Raw genomic sequence first — 21,927 nt, 5'->3', positions numbered from 1 at the left:
ATGCTTGGATCAGCATAATATCATATTTGCTACTTCAAATACATGTTTTGATAAAAAAAAAACAATAGTGTAATGTAGGTAATAAAATAAAACTGCGTTTTATTGTAGGTAATCAATTTTGACATTATTTATTTCCCAAAATTACAATAAAATAGTTTACGCCAACAAATATAACTTTTATTTTTATAACAATCCTACTTCCTACTAATGCGAAAGTTTGTGAGGATGTGTATGTGTGTGTTTCACGCAAATACTACTGAACCGATTACAATGAAATTTAGCACACATATAGAACGTAACTTGGACACATTGAATAGGTTTTATCCCGGAAACCCCACGGGAACGGGAACTATACGGGTTTTTTTTTGAAAATGCGGGCGGAAAGCTAATCGTTCATAATAATATAAACCGTAGCAGGTGGCGATTTGAAGTTTTGTCTACCCATACAGAAAAATGAAAACCACAGGAGATTGCCCAAGTGACTATGGCACTTGGTATCGCAATCAAACTTATTGTGTCAAGATGAAATATAGCTCAATTTAAAGCTTGATGTTAGTACTTTTAGATATGATTAAAGTTTTTATGTAAATAAGCCGCAGTTCGCGACAATAAAAATAAAACAATAGTTTTATTCAACACTTAAAAAAACTACTTAATCGAGTTTAAACTAACGATGAACGTTAAGTTTTACATTTATTACATAGGTAATATTTTAATTTACAAGACAAATGTGAAAAGTAAATCGTAATTTAAACATTATTTCAAAATAACATCGAACAATGCGTCGAACACATTCATTTGACATTTCAAATAGAAACTATGACATATGACGTTTGCAAGAGAGATAGATATAGGTATGTGTCAAAACAAAACTTTTACTTTTATTTCTATTTATTTGGTATAATTACAACTTAATAGTGATAAATATGATCATTATAAATACAAATAGGAATTAACAATATCACGAACACGTGACACAACTAGTATTTTACCGATTCCATACGTAGTCATACATGTTTCAAAAGAAAAACTTTTACTTTTACTATTATTTCAATTTATCCGGTTTAATTAAGACTTAATATTGATACATATGATCATTATAAATACAAATAGGAATTAACAATATAACGAATACGTGGCACAACTAAAATTTTACCGATACCACCCGTGGTCATTCTCCTTTGTGGGTCATTTGTAACAGGATGGCGGTTCTACAGCGAAAAAAGAAAAATGATGGTCAGAACGCTGATACCGGATACCTTAAGATACTGTAATATAAAATATTACTAGATTAGATAAAATATTATAGGTAGTATCTTCACCGTGTGTGACGCGCTTTACATTCACGCCATCTAGAGTTAAATCTTTATCATTTTTGTATACGTCTGTGTGTGTAAACGACCCTGTATGCAATGACAGATGTTAAAACGCATAATTTTACCGAATTGGGTGGATTTTAAGGCAATGATATAACATATTTCAATAAAATATAATATTCAGTAACCGCCATGACTATTCCTAGGTTTGATGACTATTCCAATTACGCAAAAACTCAAATAAACTAGAAATGTAGAATTCAGCGCCATCTAGCGGGATATTGGCTGGGAACAGATCGTTGCAATCACCTTAAACACAGTAATCATCTGATGAAATATGCGGGATAACAATTTTGAAATCTCAAATAGGTACTTAAACTTATGTATAAAAAACCTAATTCTTTAAATAGGTAGTTATTAGTTCTAAAGATAGTTGTGATGGGTATAACACAAGGGGAAATTAAAAAAAAAATGCACCGTTTGATCAATTTATTGAAATCACAATCATTTATATTCACAAATAAATCAATTAGTTCCTAGATCACACTGTATTGGTCAATTACAATTACTATTTAAATGATGTATCGGAGCTATAAGTAATACAACTGGGTTTTTGAATTAACAATAAATATTTATCTAATCACCTATTATTGCTTTACAGTCGTTTGTATTGTAAGTAATATAAATAAAACATAAATAATATACTTATTTCAAAATCACGTGGTTAGGTACCTAAAGCGTGTGTTAAAATATTTCAAAAACCCAATGTCACTGTAAATACAAAAGGGAAAGCAAAGCTTACAGCCGAGAGAGCCAACGTGAACAATAATTTAATGTATAGGCTCTAATCGTTCGCTTCACTTCATAACATAGCCGGCCCATGATGTAATTCGCGCAAGGCATACAACATTGTATAGGCATAATAATTTGAGAACATGAATTATAAGGCACATAAATGAAGACAAAATATCAAGACGAAATTAAATCACAATCAAACAAATCAACTGAAATATGAACGATTAACTCAAATCAAAATGAAATCAATTGACGAAAATTATAAAAACCCTTCATCGGATACTGCATAATGTATATAAACTACATTATTTTTCACCTGGATTCACACCAAGTCCGCACTATTGACATTCAACAAGAAACACTAAGAGAATACGGACCGACTACTACATCCCCATTTAGCTATATTATGTATCTCTCAAATTAATCGATTAAACGTGTATATATTTTACTAAAAATTGTTGTTAGCATTAACAGTAAACAAACAATATCACTATCATTATAATACTTCTATTTCGCTTCGTCTGTAAGTTATTTGAGGCTAAATTTTCTAGTTACATAACAATTAATTATAATTGGTGCACCATTTGTAAGTATACATATTGCACGGTACAGTGCAAGCGAGAATTTAGTGCATTATAATTAGTGCTAGCTATCTAATTATAACAATTAAAGGCTCGATTTTATGTCGCTCTCAAATATCAAAAAGATATCCCACCGTTTTTATTAATAAAGTCATGTTTCGACGAACATTCGCCGTAATTGTGCCAATTTTTGAGTGAATAATCATTGTGAAAAGCAATTAAAAATCCGCTTGCTTGTAAAATAATTTTACAGAATTCATATTATTAAAGCAGAGGACGCCGCAATACATAAAAAATGCTTGTCATATTTAAAAAAGGCATATTATGAATAGCACATACGTTCAATATCAAAATGAATGTCAATCTAAAACTGTTAAAGTTTGTAAGCAATAGCAAGCGGATAAATATTCATAAGACCCTTTACAGGCTGGATTAAAAAAAGTCATGAAAAGTCAGATTTTTTACTTAAAATAATAATTGAATCTAAATGATCAAGTTAATTGTTTTTGTTAGGGAAATATTGAGATGGTTTTGAAAGTAAGTTTATTTTCGCACTTTAGCCGCATTGTCTGCGTTGTCCTTCAATATTTTCGACTTGAGGTGATCCTTGTATTTAAGGATGCCACCCTCCCATTTCGTAACAGCTCCATTTTCACAGATCCAAATCTCTTCGGCAACCTAGAAAGTTCAAGGAAGCAATTAAAATCGTGACAAATACAAAAATATCGATTTGAAAGGGATAGAACTCAATAGTCAATACCAATCTTAAAATATTAATATTTTCCTGCTACTTATACAGCTGAGAAAAAAATTGCGCGATTTATGTTGACTTAAATGATGTAATGTTAAAAAAACTCCTTTTAAAAAATTTGCCAAATTAGACAATAGATCAACTATAGCCATTTGAAATAGTTTTGACACCGGATCAAAAAACTCAACCATATTTTACACGTAATAAAATGTATTTTACATAAACATAATAATACATATTGGGTATTTACTATTTTTTCTATTTCTCAAGCATACAAATCATAGAAAACATAATGTTAATGTAAGAAACTTACATTACATGATAATATAACAAAAATTTTTGGTTGATGAGTCAGTCATGGCTGAACAGCGCCATGTTTCTCTATGTCACTATGTGTATTGTCTCCATGTCCAGGTGTTTCGTGGGCTCTAAGTCATACAGCTGGCTATACACACCTGGTTGATGAGTCTAAAGTCGTGGCTGACCAGCACCATGCCGCCATCGAACTCGTTGATGGCGTCACCGAGAGCGTCTATCGTCTCCATGTCCAAGTGGTTAGTGGGTTCGTCCAGCAGCAGCAGGTGCGGGGTCTGCCACGCGAGCCACGCGAACACCACGCGGCACCGCTGCCCGTCCGACAGCTGGCGCATTGGGCACACCTGCAATGTGGACACGAGTTTAGTATAGAAGATCTAGTGATTGAACTTCAAACGGTTATTGTCTTCTCCGACGAAATAGTAGCCACTGCGGGCAGAAATTGGCGCACTCAGCCAAAGACCAGGTTCCATAAAAAAAAGACGGGTTGCACTCCGGGAGTGCCGGCAGAAGTGAAAACGCGCGTAGTAGAGGGGATAGCTGTCTACTCTCCATCCGTCTTACGCTTTTTCGATCAGGTCACGTGTCCTGACGCGAGTTTAAGATTTTATACCCATTATTACAGAAAAAGTTCTCAACGCCGCTAAAGAAGTTTTCACTTCAAAAAAATTGTACCTAATTGTAATTTAACTGTATTGTATGGAATTAATAATGTTCATTTATTTAATTAGTATGTGGGCTACACCTGGAATGTGGGGGACGAGTTTAGTATTGGAGTTGATTTATGGAATGTTGAACACCTAGTCCCGTAAAGGATGATTTACGCTACACCATGTCGCGACCGGGCCGTACTCTGTCCGGGGCTCGTTCAAACATTATTGTTTACGTTTTGTATGAAGTGATTCATGCCTGACCATGGCACAGACTGGCCATGTGGATGGATATTGTTTCATTTGTTTCACGACCTTTCCCGGCACGGTTTAACGTGAATCGAATCGAGTCCTACCGCACGGACACGCCTACTAATTGAGAAATAAGAAATGACGGTATGGTTGAGCACTTTGACACAAAGTGTTTAATATCGGTTAAATCACTCATTATTTTATTTTAGACTAGATTTCCGCCCGCGGCTTCGCCCGCGTTTTCAAAGGGAAACAGGCATAGTTCCCGTTCCCGTGGGATTTCCGGGATAAAACCTATCCTATGTGTTAATCCAAGTTACCCTCTATATGTGTGCTAAATTTCATTGTAATCGGTTCAGTAGTTTTTACGTGAAAGAGTAACAAACATCCATACATACAAACTTTCGCCTTTATAATAGTACTAGCGGCCCGTCCCGGCTTCGCACGGGCATTAAATGTCTGTCTGTCTGTCTGTCTGTATGTGAAGGCATCACGGGAAAACTGACGGTTCGATTTCGATGAAACTTGGTATAATTATACCTTATTATCCTGGGCGTAAAATAGGATACTTTTTATCCTGGAAAAATACGTAGAAAATAAATTAATCTTAATTCTTCAGTTTTATCCATAGACGTTGTTCTGTAGAGTGTAGAACCGCGAACACACGTTCCGTATTATTATAGGCCTAGCCGTATTTGGGTCCAATAGATATTTATAAGATGTCATTGTCAGAGTTACTCAAAATGGAGAAATAAACCATCCACGCGAAGACCGACATCCGCGCGGACGGAGTCGCGGGCGGAAGCTAGTTTTATATAAATGGGTTTAGTTCTGAAAAGAACTTTTTAAATCGGTTTTGTTACTTACTAAACGAATTATTATCAAGCGTAAATTCCGCACACGTCCATCACGTAGGGAGCCGACCGCGCGAGTAAGCCGCCGGCCGCGCGGCAAGTTTATTTCGTGATCTTAACCCCCCTCCCGTACCCCTGCCCGAGTGACGCCTACAACGCATAGCTAGCCGAATACAGTTTATTTATTAATTTTTTTTTAACTCGTGATATCTTTTGAATGGATTGTCAGAATCGAATAATTCAAAAAGTAATATAAAGATATTGAAGCAGTCTTAAATAATACATCGTTTATTTTGATAAGGGTTAATACCAAGGTACAAATAAAGAGCTTTTTGTAGCGGTGGTATTTTAATTTCTTTTTTTCAATAAAAAAACGCTTATTGTGACATGACTGTAATAGTTAGAGATATGCTGCCGCTGATTTTTTGTAGATAATGGTGTGTTCTAAAAAAATGTAGTATATCATTTTGTTCTATCATCAATAGTTTTCGCAGCGCACGCGATGTAAGGTAGTTTTTTGATATTTTTTTCACACCTTGGATTACGTTATCGTAATTTTAGTAAGGATGCCTATTTTTTTTGAAAATGAAATATAGCCTATGTCACTCAGAAATGATGTAGCTTTCCAACAGTGAAAGAATTTTTCAAATCTGCCAAGTAGTTTCGGAGCCTATTCAATTCATACAAACAAACAAACAAACAAAAAATCAAACCTTTCCTCTTTATAATATTTGTATAGATTAAGATTGTATCAATAGAATTATGAAATTATTCCAACAAATTACCTGTTGTCTACCAGTGAGCCCGTAGCGTCCGATGATCTTCCTCATCTCCTCCCGCTCGCGCACCTCGGGGAACTCCTTCATCATGTAGTCCAGCGGGGACAGGTCGAGGTCCAGCAGCTCGTGCAGGTGCTGGTGGTAGCGGCCGATGCGCAGGTGGGAGTTCTTGCGGATCATGCCCGTGGTCGGGACCAGCTGGAAACGGGTTTTAGTTTAGTATTCGAATTTGGAATAGAAGTTTTGTCTTTTGGGTCCATTTATATGGGAGACAAGTAGTAAAAAAAATTTTTTATCTACTAAATATAATCAAACTAGCGGTCCGCCCCGGCTTCGCCCGTGGTACCTACATGTTTAAACTATCCTATCTCTCAAGTTGGATCGAACTGCACATGGTGTGCAAATTTTATTATAATCGGTTAAGTGGTTTTGGAGTCCATTGAGGACAAACATTGTGACACGAGATTTATATATATTAAAGATGAATACCTAAAGGATACTGTGGATAAGTCTCCGGTTTGAATAGGCAGGCATTTTTTAGCCATTTTTTCAAAATTGTAAAACAATAAAAAATTTTTAATTATTTTCAAATCATAAACGAGTTATGTGCTTCAATGTACATAAATTAATTCTAATAAACACTCACATCTCCATACAGGAGTTTGAGCAGCGTGGACTTGCCAGCCCCATTGGGGCCGACGAGCGCGAGCCGCGTGTCGAGGTCGATACCGAACTCGAGGTTCTTGTAGATCCACGGCCCTTCGTCCGTGTAACGGAACGCCACATTCTAAACAATACAAAACATTAACAACATATTAATAACTTAATAAGATGATAAAATCAACAACGCAGATAATTTGAAATATAGAATGTTGACCAAAATAAGAGCGTGTGTGCCGAGCACGTGTCATAAGTGAAACTTCTTTGGCAAGATTCAAAGATACAAAAATCGTCGTCTTACTGCATGACGTCACTCTTCAATTATTTTTTTGCATCAGTGAATCAATAAAGAACATTAAATTATACATAATAATTCCGTGCAAGTTTAAATTTTACAAAAGTTCTAACGACACTTGAACTTACTTAATTTTCATTTTTTATGTACAACAAAAGCATTATTACAATAATTTACCTGGACCATAATAACGGGTGGTGGCACTTTGCCGCAGGATGGGAAGTAGAAGTTAAGGATTTTGTCGTCCACCACCTTCTCAGTGAGGCCTTGAGCCACCATCTTAGCGAGAGTCTTCTCCTTGGATTGCGCCTGACGAGCCAGTTTCGCTGAACCGTGACCGAACCGAGCAATGTAGTTCTGCGGGAATAAAATCGGATTAATGACGCTTATTGACGTGACAACGTCTTATAAATTGGTTTGCCGGGTGACACTTCAAGAAACTGCGTTACGCTCCGCTCACGTTATGCGCTCACATTGAGAGCGAGTGAGAGGCACGCGTCCCTTCCACTCGGGCATGGTTAGCCCGCCTAAGAGCGAAAGAGACAGACATAAAAAGTCGTTGTCACGAAAAACTTTCACCCGTATACCGACCTTACAGGCAACCAATTTTTTTAACCCTATTTTTAAATGCTGTGATGGAAATACAAAAGTTGTTTTAATGTTGTTAAACTCATAAAATAATTATTAATTACACACTACATAAAAATATTTTAAATAAATTGTGTTTGATTTCATAAACTGTACCGAACTTCGAATACAATCATAAACATACAAGACACAGACAGACAATATCCATATGTATTAATTCCATCCACTCCGTACAAAACAGAGTGTTTATAATTGTACAATAATATTGCATGTAATGTTCACTAATTTAAGAAATTACACTGTGAATGTATCTCGTTTTAAAATATTGTATCTTTGTGTATGTCTATGTGTTAATTTCAAGATGAAATAAAAAAAATTGGTTGTTTGTAAAGTAGGTTTACGATCGAGATGTTTATGTGATAACATCTTATTGGTGGCAACGCTCGAGATGAGTCATGAGACGGGAGATCGGTCCGTCTCTCTCTCGTTATACCTGCGATCGCGCTCGTGAGGTTTTGGTGTGACACAAGTTTCTGAACATGTCACCCGACTAAAACGATTTTAAAGACGTTATCACGTCAAAATACCACTTTATTATCTGTACCTTCATATGCGCGATCTGATCTTGCTCCCAGTTGTACTGTTTCATCTGGTTCTCGAGCAGTTCCATGCGCGTGCGCACGAAAGCCTCGTAGTTACCAGTGTAGTACTTCAGCCTGCGCTTGCTCATGTGTATAATGTTTGTGCACACGCCGTTCAGGAAATCTTGCGAGTGTGAGATCAGTACTAGGATCCTTTTATATCTGGAAGAATGAGTAGTTTTATTTAGTTGTTTAGTTTGTTCCATATAGACTGTATTAATAAAGTAATTGTGTTCATAAACGTAAGGTGTATAATGTTTGAGTCGTCAAATTCGAAAATATCCGAGTTAATTTTAAAATATTTAAATAGGTCAACTAAATATAGGTATATCAATACTTTAAGCTTATAGACTGCGAAATTGATAGTTTGCATGTTAAATAGATTTTAAATAAGTTAATATAACAATACCTCCTACATACATAGACAGACATTTAAAAGACAACACTACAAACAAATGACAATAATAACATTATTTGTGTAACTTATTGTCATTCTCTTAGTAATACGACGATAAAAACCCATGGAGGGTTGTTGCGTAAAAACCACAGGACAGTTCTTTGGCATATCACTATAAATTATGATGTTACATATGTAATTTGTAAAATTAAATTGTAAAACTGACATGATTAAAAAGAGCAACTATGGAGTTTCTTGCCGATTCTTCTCCGTAGATACTGCTTTCCGAATCAGTGGTAAATGTTAAAAATATGTACCTAATGACGTTTCAAAAGTGCTTCTAGAAGAAGTCTAATTGAATAAATAAATGTTTGAGTTTGAGTTTAATATGACTTACTGTTTGAGTTCCTCTTCGAGCCACACACAGGCGTCAAGGTCGAGATGGTTGGTGGGCTCGTCGAGCAGCAAGAGGTGAGGCTTCACGTACAGAGCGCGCGCGAGAGCGATACGCATACGCCAACCTGTGGGATATGGTTATTTTATTGGTTTGTATTCGATTTTAGGACAGTATCACACCCCGGACACTCCATACAAAATTACCGTTTTGACAGTCACACTCAGAGGCGGCTCGTGACAAAATTTTATGGGTGTTCACTTGAAATAAAACACTGAAAATACATGGTGTAAATCAGTACAATTTATTAAAAAAAATATATATATAGATTCCGGGATTCAGGGATTCCGAAGACTCATCATGCCCCCTAAAGCAATTTGAAATGCACCACAAAATACGACACAATCTATTAACCTTCGTAAAATATGTCTGTTTTCATCGACACGGTCATTGAACTCGCGTATTGACTTTCGGTACGCGGAATCTAGTGCTTTACGAATGTCTTGTCGTCCGATAGACGCCAATTGCAGTTCATTCAACAAATGGTACCGAGATTGTGAATGTTTTTTCATCTTGATTGAAAGATGAGCTAAGTCGTCAACGCCCGTTTCAGTCCAAGCACTCTCACCTCCGCCGGCCGCGCCCGCTTTAAATAAAAGACACGGAAAACAAAATAGTTTGTTGCTTTCATCACAACCACACAACCACGGTGTTTTCACATATTGTTCAGATTTAAACACACGCGTATATGTTTTCGTTTTTGTCGTACATTTTTGCGTAAGATCAAGTTCAGGCCGTGGCGGTCCCTTAGCTTTACATTCAAGCCGAATTTGTAACGTTTTATCACACTTTTTAATGAACGCCACATTATAATTATTGTTCATTTTAACACTCACAAGTAATACTGATAACTACAGGCTATTTCAACACGTATTTTATAATTATTTTAATTAGAAAATTGCATGAATCGCGCGCGTGCATTGAAGTTGACTCGAGTGTTTGTTTATATTATTATAGAAGTGGCAAATGGCAACGTCGCGCGCAATCGCTGTCCTGCCGGGCGGTAAAAACGAACCGGCAACGTTTGCGGGTGCGGCGCTCCGAATTTTGCTACTTTTCCATAGAAAATCTTTTGTTTCACGCGCAGGGCTCTGGCAAAACCCTCTCTTTCACTCCTATTGGATTTCGTATTAGGAAATGTACTAAATCTTTTTTCATTGGAGCGCAATCGTGAGCGCTCCGCTTCGCGCGTTACATAATACAGTAGGTATTATACAGGTGTATGGGATGATGGAATGATGGATATATTCATTGGTATTAACAGTAGTTTTAAAGATTACGATTGATTTTAAATAGTAATAATTAATGTTAATAATTAAATTAAGGAGTATGATTTTATTATAATTATTTATGGGAGTTCACTGCACCAGCGCTCCTTAGGGCGAGCCGCCTCTGGTCACACTGTAGAGACTGCAAATGTGTGTGTTAACGCTTTATGGTTGGCACATTTGTGACTAGCGTAAAAAAAAAATTCGCGTTTTTCTGATGAAATACATCCGTAAACAGCACAATACCTAACCTTTTTCTACGAAAAACGATAATCACAAATCCAAAATAATAAAATTACTTTAAGTCAATTTGATTAATGTTGTCAATCTTGCGTATCGTCCTTGCAGAAAAATGTGGCCCATTTTTAGACTGATCGTGCGGGGTGAGGTAAGTGTTTAATTTTGGCGGGAGGCGGAGACGTCCGTTCTGTAGCGTTTAGCTACTATTATGTATTCTGTGCCAGTATACTATATCAATTAAGTTAAGAGTTTGGTTGTTGGTTGAAACCTTGGGAAACAAAGTTTGTTTTCTAAGGGTTAATTATTTCTTTTAAAAATTTCTAAGATTCAATGATATTATATAAACTGTATTGTAAACTTTAAACAACATTTTCTATGTTGAAGTGTAGGCTTTGTTTTACTTCGCATTTACTTAATTATATGAACCTTACCTACCTTTTTTACTAATTTGTTAACTGAAGAAAGTTTATTTTCTAAATTTTATATACTTTCCAAGTTTCATTAGTTTTCATTCATCACAAAGCAAAAACTGACATGATTAAGACTATATCTTACTTACTTTACAGTCACATATTGTTCATAATATAATTATTGTTATACTCCTTTACTATTAGACATTGTTATAGTTAGTGACATAATTACCTCCAGAAAAGTCCTTAGTAGCCTTTTGCTGCATTTCCTTAGAGAAGCCAAGACCGTGAAGGATGTTAGCAGCACGCGCCTCCGCGGTATCGGCACTCAAGTCCTCAAGACGGTCGTACACGTCAAGCAATTGTTCCTGTGATTCTGCAACAATACATTCATGAATTTAATACCAACGCACTAAAAAAACATACCATTAAAATACAATAACATAAATAGGCCTCAGTTACTATTTAATCATATATTTAGCCTTATATAAGTGATAAAAAAACATATTATGTGGATAAGTTGTTTTATACATCATAATACAGAATTTAAATAAAACTAGAAAATACCTGTCATATTTCTAAAGTTGTTCTACCAAACCTTTTTTATTGTATTTATAATCAAGATAAAATATATTTCCTGTTTGCCCTTGTAAATGGAAATTGTATTATCTAGCAATGAAAAGATAAATAGCTATTTAAAAATAACGTTTAAGTGTATCTTTTACCTAGCAGAATTGATTCCCATTGTAATTTTCCAAAAAACCAAATGCATCTAGTATTGTTTAACTATGTTAAATTTAACAAAGCTTTTTATCTGGGTCATTTCATTTTCTTTATTACAAGTCAATCTGATTACCCGAATCAACCCTCTCTCAATTAATTTTGATATTCATTATAATCGATAAAATATGATGTTACACACAGTTGACCAACAAATCTGGACGTAAAGTACACACATTGAAACAGTAATTTGGAGGGGCGCCATGTTATCGTAGTTTATCTCTACATATAACCCCCAATAATGGCAACGTTTTTCTGTATCCTTTTTCGTTACCTACTCAAATATTATATAAGAATAATAAATCAATATGTTACTTATGTAATTTGTAAAATTGTAAAACTGACATGATTAAAAAGAGCAACTATGGAGTTTCGTGCCGGTTCTTCTCCGTAGATACTGCTTTCCGAATCGGTGGTAAATGTTAAAAATATGTACATATTGACGTTTCAAAATTGCTTCTAGAAGAAGTCTAATTGAAAAATGTTGTGTGGTTTTATGAAACCACGGTAAAAGTGAAACTTAGGCACAAAATTATCGTATTTGTACGATAATTATTATCGTACGGTTCCGAACACTGCTTTATACCTACTCGGCAGCCGACCGTCACGCGACATGCGCTACACAGACCAAAAAGTTTGAGACGATGTAATAAAAGTTTCACTTTAATAAATAAATGTTTGAGTTTGAGTTTGATGATATAAATTTCCTCACCATCATCCTCACAGTGGGCTAGCTCCTCAGCGAGCTTTTCGAGCTGTATGCGCTCCTCGTCGACCTCCATGACGCACTCGAGCGCCGTCTTGTCGGACGCGGGCATCTCGCGCGTCAAGTGGAATATATCTATGTGGTTCGGTATCGGCACTTCGCGGCGACCGAGCGCGGCGAGCAGGGACGACTTGCCTGTAAATGAATGTTCATTAGTTTCATTATTCGCCTGTCGCGTGAAAAATGCAGTAAAGTAAATAATAAAAAAAATATTACTTAATCGAGCATACAATACATTTCTCATCTTAATATATATAAATCTCGTGTCTCAATGTTTGTCCTCAATGGACTCCTAAACCACTTAACCGATTATAATAAAATTCGCACACCATGTGAGTTCGATCCAACTTGAGAGATAGGATAGTTTAAACATGTAGGTACCACGGGCGAAGCCGGGGCGGACCGCTAGTTAAGCTATAAAGCTAACAAAGTAAATTAAGTATAGTTTGAGCCAAGATGACTAGACTGGGCTAGACACTAGACTAAGATGTCAAATTATGAACATATAAAACCAGAAAAAATAATTCGCAAGCAAATCGGATATACATAGAATAGGATATGTGATGTAGTTAATGCATGAGTGTAGAACCAACAAGTCTTTGTTTTGATTCCTGTTGCAAACAAACAAAATGGTCTTGAACTGGCAGATGGTACAGAAGGTGATTAGCCTTGGACATGTCCATAAACAAAATTGATCAGTGAAACAGATGTTAAGTACATTTGCTCAGTCCTACACAAGGGACCAAAATGAAGAAAGCAATTGCAATTAAATTTTTAAATTTGCAGTGCAAACACAATATTATTTACATAGTATACCAAATTTTATATTTAAACAATCAAATTATAGCTATAAAAATATTAAACACTAGCTGAGCTGTGCAGTTTCAAAATCAAGAATTTATATAGCTCATGTATTATACTAATATATCCTAATACATATATATAACCTATATATGTTACTATAAAGTTTCATCCAGTAGTTTTTTTGTAAAACAGTAACAAACATACAAACATCCAACCTCCCATACTTCGCATTTTAATAATATAGTAGGATAGGATATATTTAAATTTCTTTTGAAACCTATTGAAAAGCAATGCATTTAAAATTCAACAACTCTACAAGATAATCAATGGACACATGGGAGTTTTACCACACTTATACAGCTGCACATTTAAAATAAGTCCCCATACTAATTTATATAACCTTTCATGTTCCACAGTTCAACCCACATGCCAATTATTATCTATATACCATATATTTTATAGACCCTTTGTGCATTGTACTTACATTCTAGATCTATAATTTAACCTAATTGGACACAATTGCTTCCAGAAATTATTAACAATAACAATATAGTAACATTATAATATAAATAGATCCTGACTTCATTTCTCAACATTACTTATCATAATATATTTGCTAAATTAAATGAAAAGTTTTTGAGCTAAAAAAAAGTATATCTTTTTAATTACAAAAATTATTTTTAACAGTATAGAACATTTCGCCAAAACACACAAAGGTTAAATTATTCATTTGCATAGCCATATATTTATTGTCACACTTGGACACTGAAAGAAATATTTAAAAATACACAGTACAACATCACAATTAAAAGAAAACTATTTAACACCTGCATTTTGCCAATACTAACTTATGGTTGCCAAACTTGGGCTAAAACAAAAAAGCATGACACAAAATTGGTAACATGCCAACGAGCTATGGAGAGGAGTATACTAGGTTATACAAAAAAACATAGAAAAAGAGCTTTAGATATAAGAAATATAACAAAACTAGAAGATGTTGTGAAAAAGACAAGGATTCTTAAATGGAGGTGGGTAGGGCATATGCTCAGAGAAAAGGGAAACCGATGGACAAGGGTGATAACCGAATGGACTCCCAGGGTGGATGCTAAAAGAAAAAGAGGAAGACAAAGAAAAAGGTGGTCGGATGAGATAAGGAGAGTGGCAGGGCCGCTCTGGCTACGGAAGGCAAAAGAACGTGGCGAGTGGAAGAAGTTGGAAGAGGCCTTTGTGTCACAAGGACACGCCAACACACACAAAGCAATTTAATTTTAGTTAATAAGTAAAAATGTAACCTGTATTGGCAATAAAGGCTATAAATAAATAATATTTATTGTCTTATAAATAAGACATATTATTACAAGAGAGAAAAGATAAGTGGGCATAATCATGACAATTTAAACCAACCTTTTAAAAATGAGTTCAATGCTTCAGTGGTCACAAAAGGCTGACACAATTATAGAACAAATTGTAAAATCATTTCTGTCATCATATTAGAAAGTAGCGCTTTTGTCACAGAATAAAACTAAATTGTTGCAGTTACATACATCTTTAAAATTGAATATTGAAGACAAAATTAATTGTATTTTCATGTTTAACATATACAGTTAATACTGTAGTGGTTTGAAGTAATTAATTAATTATATTATCTTTAATATGATAAGATGGACTAACTTGCAATAGCATATAAGTAATTAAAATCAATGTTAAAAATATTATTGATCATTACAATTTTCAATAACTTAACATAAAATATGTTTAAAAGATAATTAACTCAGAATGTTGATGAGAATATACATACCACATCCATTCAATCCCACAAGGCCATATCTTCTGCCACAGTTCAATTCCAACAGGGTGTCCTGTAACAGTTCACTCCCATAGAAAGTGATGGAGAAATTAGCTATCTTGATGTCCCTAGATCGTGGATGGACGGCTAGAGTACCAGTGCATGACCTTGCTTCAGAATTCATCTTTGCTTCAGCTTCCAACTTGAGACATAATGCCTCTGCAAAACAATAAGACAATAAGTCAATTCATCAGCAATTTATGTTGTTTATTTTTTTTTTTAACAATTTGTTTTCAAACACTTCTACTCATTTCAGGTGGGTACAATGAAAATCAATAAAATATACGCTAAGGAAGTGTTTTATTTCGCTTTTTTAAATTCAAAATAAAACATAAGGCGTGACTAAATTACCTTCAGCGGTGAGCTCACGTTCTTCTTTAGTACCGTTGGTGTCTGCACCATTCTGATCCGCGTTTACTTTCGCGATGGGTTTTTTATTTCTATTGCTCGCTTGTTCTTTTTTCTTTTGCTGTGCTCGTTTCTTCGCGTCAGATGGCATTGTTATATATGTAACCTAAACTAGAAAATGATTTCTATTAAAAGTTGCACGTGAACATTTCATGCTAGTTTTAAGATTACTTGAAACCGCATTACACAGCTCGTTACACACTTAAAACAATGTTCAGATGATTCATGATTTTAGATTTTATGATACTGATTACTTAAAATTTAGATCACTCTTAGTTCAAATTAACACCAAACTTATATTTTTCTCATTATAACTTGTAAATTAATTGAATACCTATTAATTTCATGCGACGATAATGAAGTCAACCGCGTCTACACGTGCTGCTTATAAAAGAAAGACAATTTAACAAAGTCACTGAATTGTCATTTAACTGTCAAATCTAAATGTCTAACTTACCATGGACAACAGTGTATATTACCACAGAATATATTTTTATGAAACATGGATCACAAAATATAAATTGAATTGTGGGCGCTGCATTCATTAGTGCCAAGAAGCTTGTATCTAATACACTGGAGATTATATTATTAGAGAAGTAAAAATAAACAATTTGGTTTCCTAAAGGGGCCTCGGTCACGATCTGTGATCACAGATGCTTAGTTAGGTCTTTTATCAGACATCCTTCCTACTAATATTATAAATGCGAAAGTTGTGTGGATAGTGTGTGTGTGTGTGTGTGTGTGTGTGTGTGTGTGTGTTTGTTACTCTTTCACGCAAATACTACTGAACCGATTGCAATGAAATTTAGCACACATATAGAGGGTAACTTGGATTAACACATAGGGTAGGTTTTATCCCGGAAATATCACGGAAACGGGAACTGTGCGGGTTTTTCTTTGGAAACGCGGGCGAAGCCGCGGGGGGATAGCTAGTAATATATAAAGCGTAGGAGAACTACAAATAATGCATTGGGTGTATTTTGTGTCCTTTGTAGGTACATTTAACTGTGTAAATAATTCATTAATAATATATCATTAGACAAAAAACAGCTAGATCAGTTTACTACTTACGTGACTTAAATTACAGACTTAAATCAAGTATCACAGCACATTATCACGTCCTTTGGAATTCTTCTGTTGGGAAAAGCGGAAGATATTGAAACTATTGATTATATTAATATTCAAACTCAAAACTCAAACATTTATTTATTCAATTATACTTCTTCTAGAAGCACTTTTTAAACGTCATTAGGTACATATTTTTAACATTTACCACCGATTCGGAAAGCAGTATCTACGGAGAAGAATCGGCAAGAAACTCCATAGTTGCTCTTTTTAATCATGTCAGTTTTACAATTTTACAAATTACATAAGTAACATATTGATTTATTATTCTTATATAATATTTGAGTAGGTAACGAAAAAGGATACAGAAAAACGTTGCCATTATTGGGGGTTATATGTAGAGATAAACTACGATAACATGGCGCCCCTCCAAATTACTGTTTCAATGTGTGTACTTTACGTCCAGATTTGTTGGTCAACTAATCATAAGTTGCCGAGCGCCCAAGACAACGCACGTGTCGTTTTCATAGAATACGTCAGTGCAGCGCCATTACTAATAATAATGAGCGATTAGAGCGTGACTAGTCGAGCAACAAATCCGTGGATTTGTTTTTGTTTGACGGCCGTCACATTACGCACACATGCGTTGTGAATCTTGGTGGTGCATTGTAAATACTTTCACAAATACTTTCAAACGTTTTGAATTTTGGAGGGGCGCGCCATGTTATCGTAGGCTAGCCGCACACACAAAATAATATTGACAATAAAGTACGTATTGTCAATATTATTGTGTGTGTGCGACCTGTATTGCGGTATTGTTCAATATTATTGTGGATTATCCAGAAATTCAGATTTTGTCACGTCAATATCGGGGGGAGGCAGGGGTATTGACAATAATATTGACGTGTGCGGGCGCGCGGCAATATTTTAGTTGAGAAAAAGATTTCAAGGCAGGCGGATGTTCGTGTTTTTTTGTTCAAAATGGAGGACGAAAACAGTATCCAAAGCGAAAATAATGTTAATATTGTTGATGATAGCAGTCTCACGGAAAAACACTATTTGTCAGTGTTTATTAAAACATGGGAAACTTATCCAGAATTATGGAATACATCCTGCAAATCATATTGCGATACAGTTAAGAAAAATAATGCGCTCTTGCGCGAAAAATGATGCTAGTTGCTCGATATTAATTATAAAAAAATTGGTTGTTTGTAAAGTAGGTTTACGATCGAGATGTTTACGTGATAACGTCTTATTGGTGGCAGCGCTCGAGATGAGACGGGAGATCGGTCCGTCTCTCTCTCGTTATACCTGCGATCGCGCTCGTGAGGTTTTGGTGTGACACAAGTTTCTGAACATGTCACCCGACTAAAATGATTTTAAAGACGTTATCACAGCAAAAAATCAAACCAAATAGCACGAGAGAAGACGTAAAGAAAAAAATTAATTCCCTACGAACAAATTTTCGGAAAGCTTAAAGATTTAATTCAATTGAATTTTGAATTAAATTAATTTAATTTAATTAATTAAATTAAATAATAATTTAATTAAATAATAATTTAATTAAATAATAATTTAATTAAATAATAATTTAATTAATTAAATTAAATTAAATTATTATTTTTTTTCTCATCCAGTCCTTAATCCATCGTTTCTTTCTTGATTGCTTTTTTTTAGATAGTAAAATTAATGCAATACTCAATGCACTTGTTCGATTCTTTTCTTTCTATTCATTATGTTAAACGTGCGCACGTAATCTAGCTGCGGAACGACTGAGTCAGATTGTACCATGAAAAATTGCCAATAATATTGCGTAGTGTGCGGGGACCATATATTGATGAAGATTTTTGACAATCTTGCATTGACAATATTATTTTGTGTGTGCGGCTAGCCGTAGTTTATCTCTATCAATGTATGAAGGTGGGGATGGAAGAGGGGTAATGTTACCCCTCACCACTTCCAGCAGCCGGAAACCATTATTGTTTGTAAAAAAAAATCGTTTTCTTTAACATGTATATTATGTGACAATAATTGGTTTTCTGATAGCTCCGGCTGGAAATGCAGGGCCACATTAATGAACCATTTATTAACGGAAAAAGCGAACATAAATAGGTAGGTATATGAGAGATATCACAGAGATCTTATTTTATGAATCAATCTCGTATTTGCTCAAACATAATATGTATTATATAGATTATGAATGGTCCGCCCCGGCTTCGCCCGTGGTACCTACATGTTTAAACTATCTCTCAAGTTGGATCGAACTGCACATGGTGTGCGAATTTTATTATAATCGGTTATGTGGTTTAGGAGTCCATTGAGGACAAACATTGTGACACGAGATTTATATATATTAAGAATAGACAGACTATTCAGTGCTTTACATTTATAGTATGTATGTAGGCTTAGGTTGTCAATCTTCGTTGGGTATCGTCCTTGCAGAAAAATGCGGACCATTTTTAGCCTGATCGTGCGGGGTGAGGTGTTTAATTTTGGCGAGAGGCGGAGTGTCCGTTCTGTAGCGTTTAGCTACTATTATGTATTCTGTGTCTAGACAATAAATATGTAAGAGCTTTATTTTCTTATAAACGTTGGCACTGATGATTTTCTTTTCCAATTCTATATAGCTTTAGAATATAAAAAAGTATATTGTTATGCTTAGGTGTGTATATTATGTAGGATTTAGGATTCATAGTTGGGGTACGTTTAAAACGTCTTGGGATATAACAATTAAAAACATTTAGAGGAAAATTGATTTAATCAACAAACAATAATTTATTGAAACATTTCAACAAACGTAATAAGTTACAGTATGCACTTACAGCTAAGGATAAGCTTATCATTGAATAGTTTCCAAGCAATTAATTATTTCGTACACATGTTAACATTATATAATTTGAAATGGGTTAATCATTGTTTCTTATTGTTGATTCCACCGTTACTGCATATTGAAATTTTGGAGTTAAGCGAGATACATTTTAAAATATGCTTTAAAAGGCACCATACAGTGGTAAATGCTCCTATAATTATTACATCCTGATTAAGTAGTTGAAATAGCCATGCAACGCTTATAATGGAATTCTTGCTCAGGATGTCTTCCCACTTATTCTGATACAGTATGGAACAAAACATTTATTTATTTTTATTTTTAAATAGGTACATCTATGGTATTTATGAGGGACACCGTAAATTGCGTTTGTTATGTGAGAAGATAAAAATTTGAAATAGATTTTAAGAATGAGAAAAAGTTAAGCAACGAGACTATTTCAATAACTAGGTATCATTAATCTTCAACAGTGTTTTATTAACTATTAAAATAGGGTCTTCTCATAAATATTCTTTAAAACACACATTTAAATGAGCTATATAATGATAAATATTTTTTTATATATTTTTATAACTTTATTTGGTGATAACAGACAACAGTCAAATCATACACACAATCAGGCAGATTGCTTAATCATATTAAAAATACGCTCTCATTCAATAATTTAATTGTTTTAGGTATACATATATTAAAACGTTATTTTGATTACATCCTTTAACTGGCGTTCGATGTTTAGTAAATGTTTTATATTGCTTCTGTTTATAGAAAATTGAGTAATTCAATTAATATCACTAGACCGATTTTCATCCTAGCTACAAGAAAATTTAGTTCTTTAATTGTATACTCTTACTTAATTTGGACTGTTTGTTTTATCTTAGTATAAACGTAATCAAATTTATGGTATTCCTTCGTTCGTTACTAAGTACTATAAAACAACCTTGATTCCAATTAAAAACAGTAAAATACAACACAAAATATCACACTTAATAACTACAGTATAATAACACCATATATATTAAACGAGTATATCTCATAAGACAGCAAAAGCTATAAAATGTTGCTAGAGACGATAACAGACCATGGTAATGTAATTATTGCTTTGATGAATTATATAGTACCTAGGCTACAAATTATAGCAAAATGCATATAAAATATCAGAATACGGAATCGTTATGACGATCGATCGATATTTATAAGTCACATGAGAGAATTGAATGCTTTCATTTTGTACTAATTTAACATGGAAATGCGCTTTTCAGGCCATTGGGAGACTGAAGTATTGAAAATATCGACGTTTCTATTTTTTTATCTAATTCAGGCAAATGTTTCATGACTGTTATAACTTATAGCTTCCACACTAAATTTCTTTGAATATCTATAATTATAAATATATATGTATATAACATTTAATATTACACCTTTTAATAGGAATTATAAAAATATTAGATATCTAATAAGATATTATATTTTGCAAACGAATTCAACGCCAATTATATAAACAAATACGTACGTACCTACAATGAAACAAAACAGTTTTTATTACAGTAATCACAATAAGTTATTAAGATTATTTCAATTTATTTCTAACTAAATGTCTCACTAGCATCTAATGCATTACTTAAGACCTAAATTTAAGAGAAAAGAGATTCTTTGGGGTAGCTCTTTCTATAAGGTTACTTTGACGCGGAAGCACTTGTCTTTCAATTTGCTTAACATGAAAATCAAGGCATTAGAGAGCATTTAATCAGGCTAAGTTACTATCAATATTACATGCTCAATGTTACTAAATGCGATTCAATGACCAAGGTCAATGGTTCGATATATAACTATAACAAAAGCATGCTTTTACCGCGACGATAATGTTATACAAAATAACGTATACGTGGCATATGAGTTTCTTTAATTTAACTTAAACGGAATGACGAAAACTAAAATGTTGGCAGTTTAATACAGTAGACAATGAACAAATCAACCGCTACTACTTATTAATAAATTCAATCTATAATGTAAAGGAAATGCTAATATATTTTTTAGTAACAGCCAAAACCGTAAACCAGTTAAATAAGACTTACAAATTCGTAACAAAATATTTAACAAGCATAAAATTAAATTAACGCCGAAATTGCAATATAAAACGGCATTTAAGCTAGAAAGGGACAAGGACAATAAATAAAAAGAAAAAAAC

At 34.2% G+C, this 21,927-nt stretch overlaps 1 protein-coding gene across 2 annotated transcripts; it reads right to left on the bottom strand.

Moving 5' to 3' along the window:
- Window positions 1-1,790: 1,790 nt before the first annotated feature.
- LOC149491202 (ATP-binding cassette sub-family F member 2) lies at window positions 1,791-16,266 on the bottom strand. Of its 2 annotated transcripts, none has more exons than XM_089714328.1 (12): window positions 16,185-16,266; window positions 15,794-15,961; window positions 15,395-15,601; window positions 12,739-12,927; window positions 11,479-11,622; window positions 9,272-9,395; window positions 8,441-8,639; window positions 7,426-7,605; window positions 6,940-7,080; window positions 6,300-6,491; window positions 3,899-4,102; window positions 1,791-3,370 (listed from the first exon to the last, which is right to left on the bottom strand). In XM_089714328.1, exons 2-12 carry the CDS (start codon window positions 15,939-15,941, stop codon window positions 3,236-3,238), a joined length of 1,863 nt encoding a protein of 620 aa, XP_089570454.1. In that variant the 5' UTR covers window positions 15,942-15,961; window positions 16,185-16,266; the 3' UTR covers window positions 1,791-3,235. The 2 variants fall into 2 exon arrangements, with proteins under 2 accessions (XP_089570454.1, XP_089570458.1); XM_089714332.1 differs by having other exon boundaries at window positions 15,794-15,956; window positions 16,185-16,253.
- Between the last annotated feature and the right edge of the window lie 5,661 nt (window positions 16,267-21,927).

This window comes from Colias philodice, chromosome 1 (genome assembly GCF_061535455.1).
Source record: "Colias philodice isolate Cphi_HAF_F1 chromosome 1, ilColPhil1 Martin Lab GWU primary, whole genome shotgun sequence".
Classification (NCBI taxonomy): domain Eukaryota; kingdom Metazoa; phylum Arthropoda; class Insecta; order Lepidoptera; family Pieridae; genus Colias; species Colias philodice.
The sequence above is the reverse complement of the archived record's forward strand: the minus strand, read 5'-3'. Positions and strand labels throughout refer to the sequence as shown.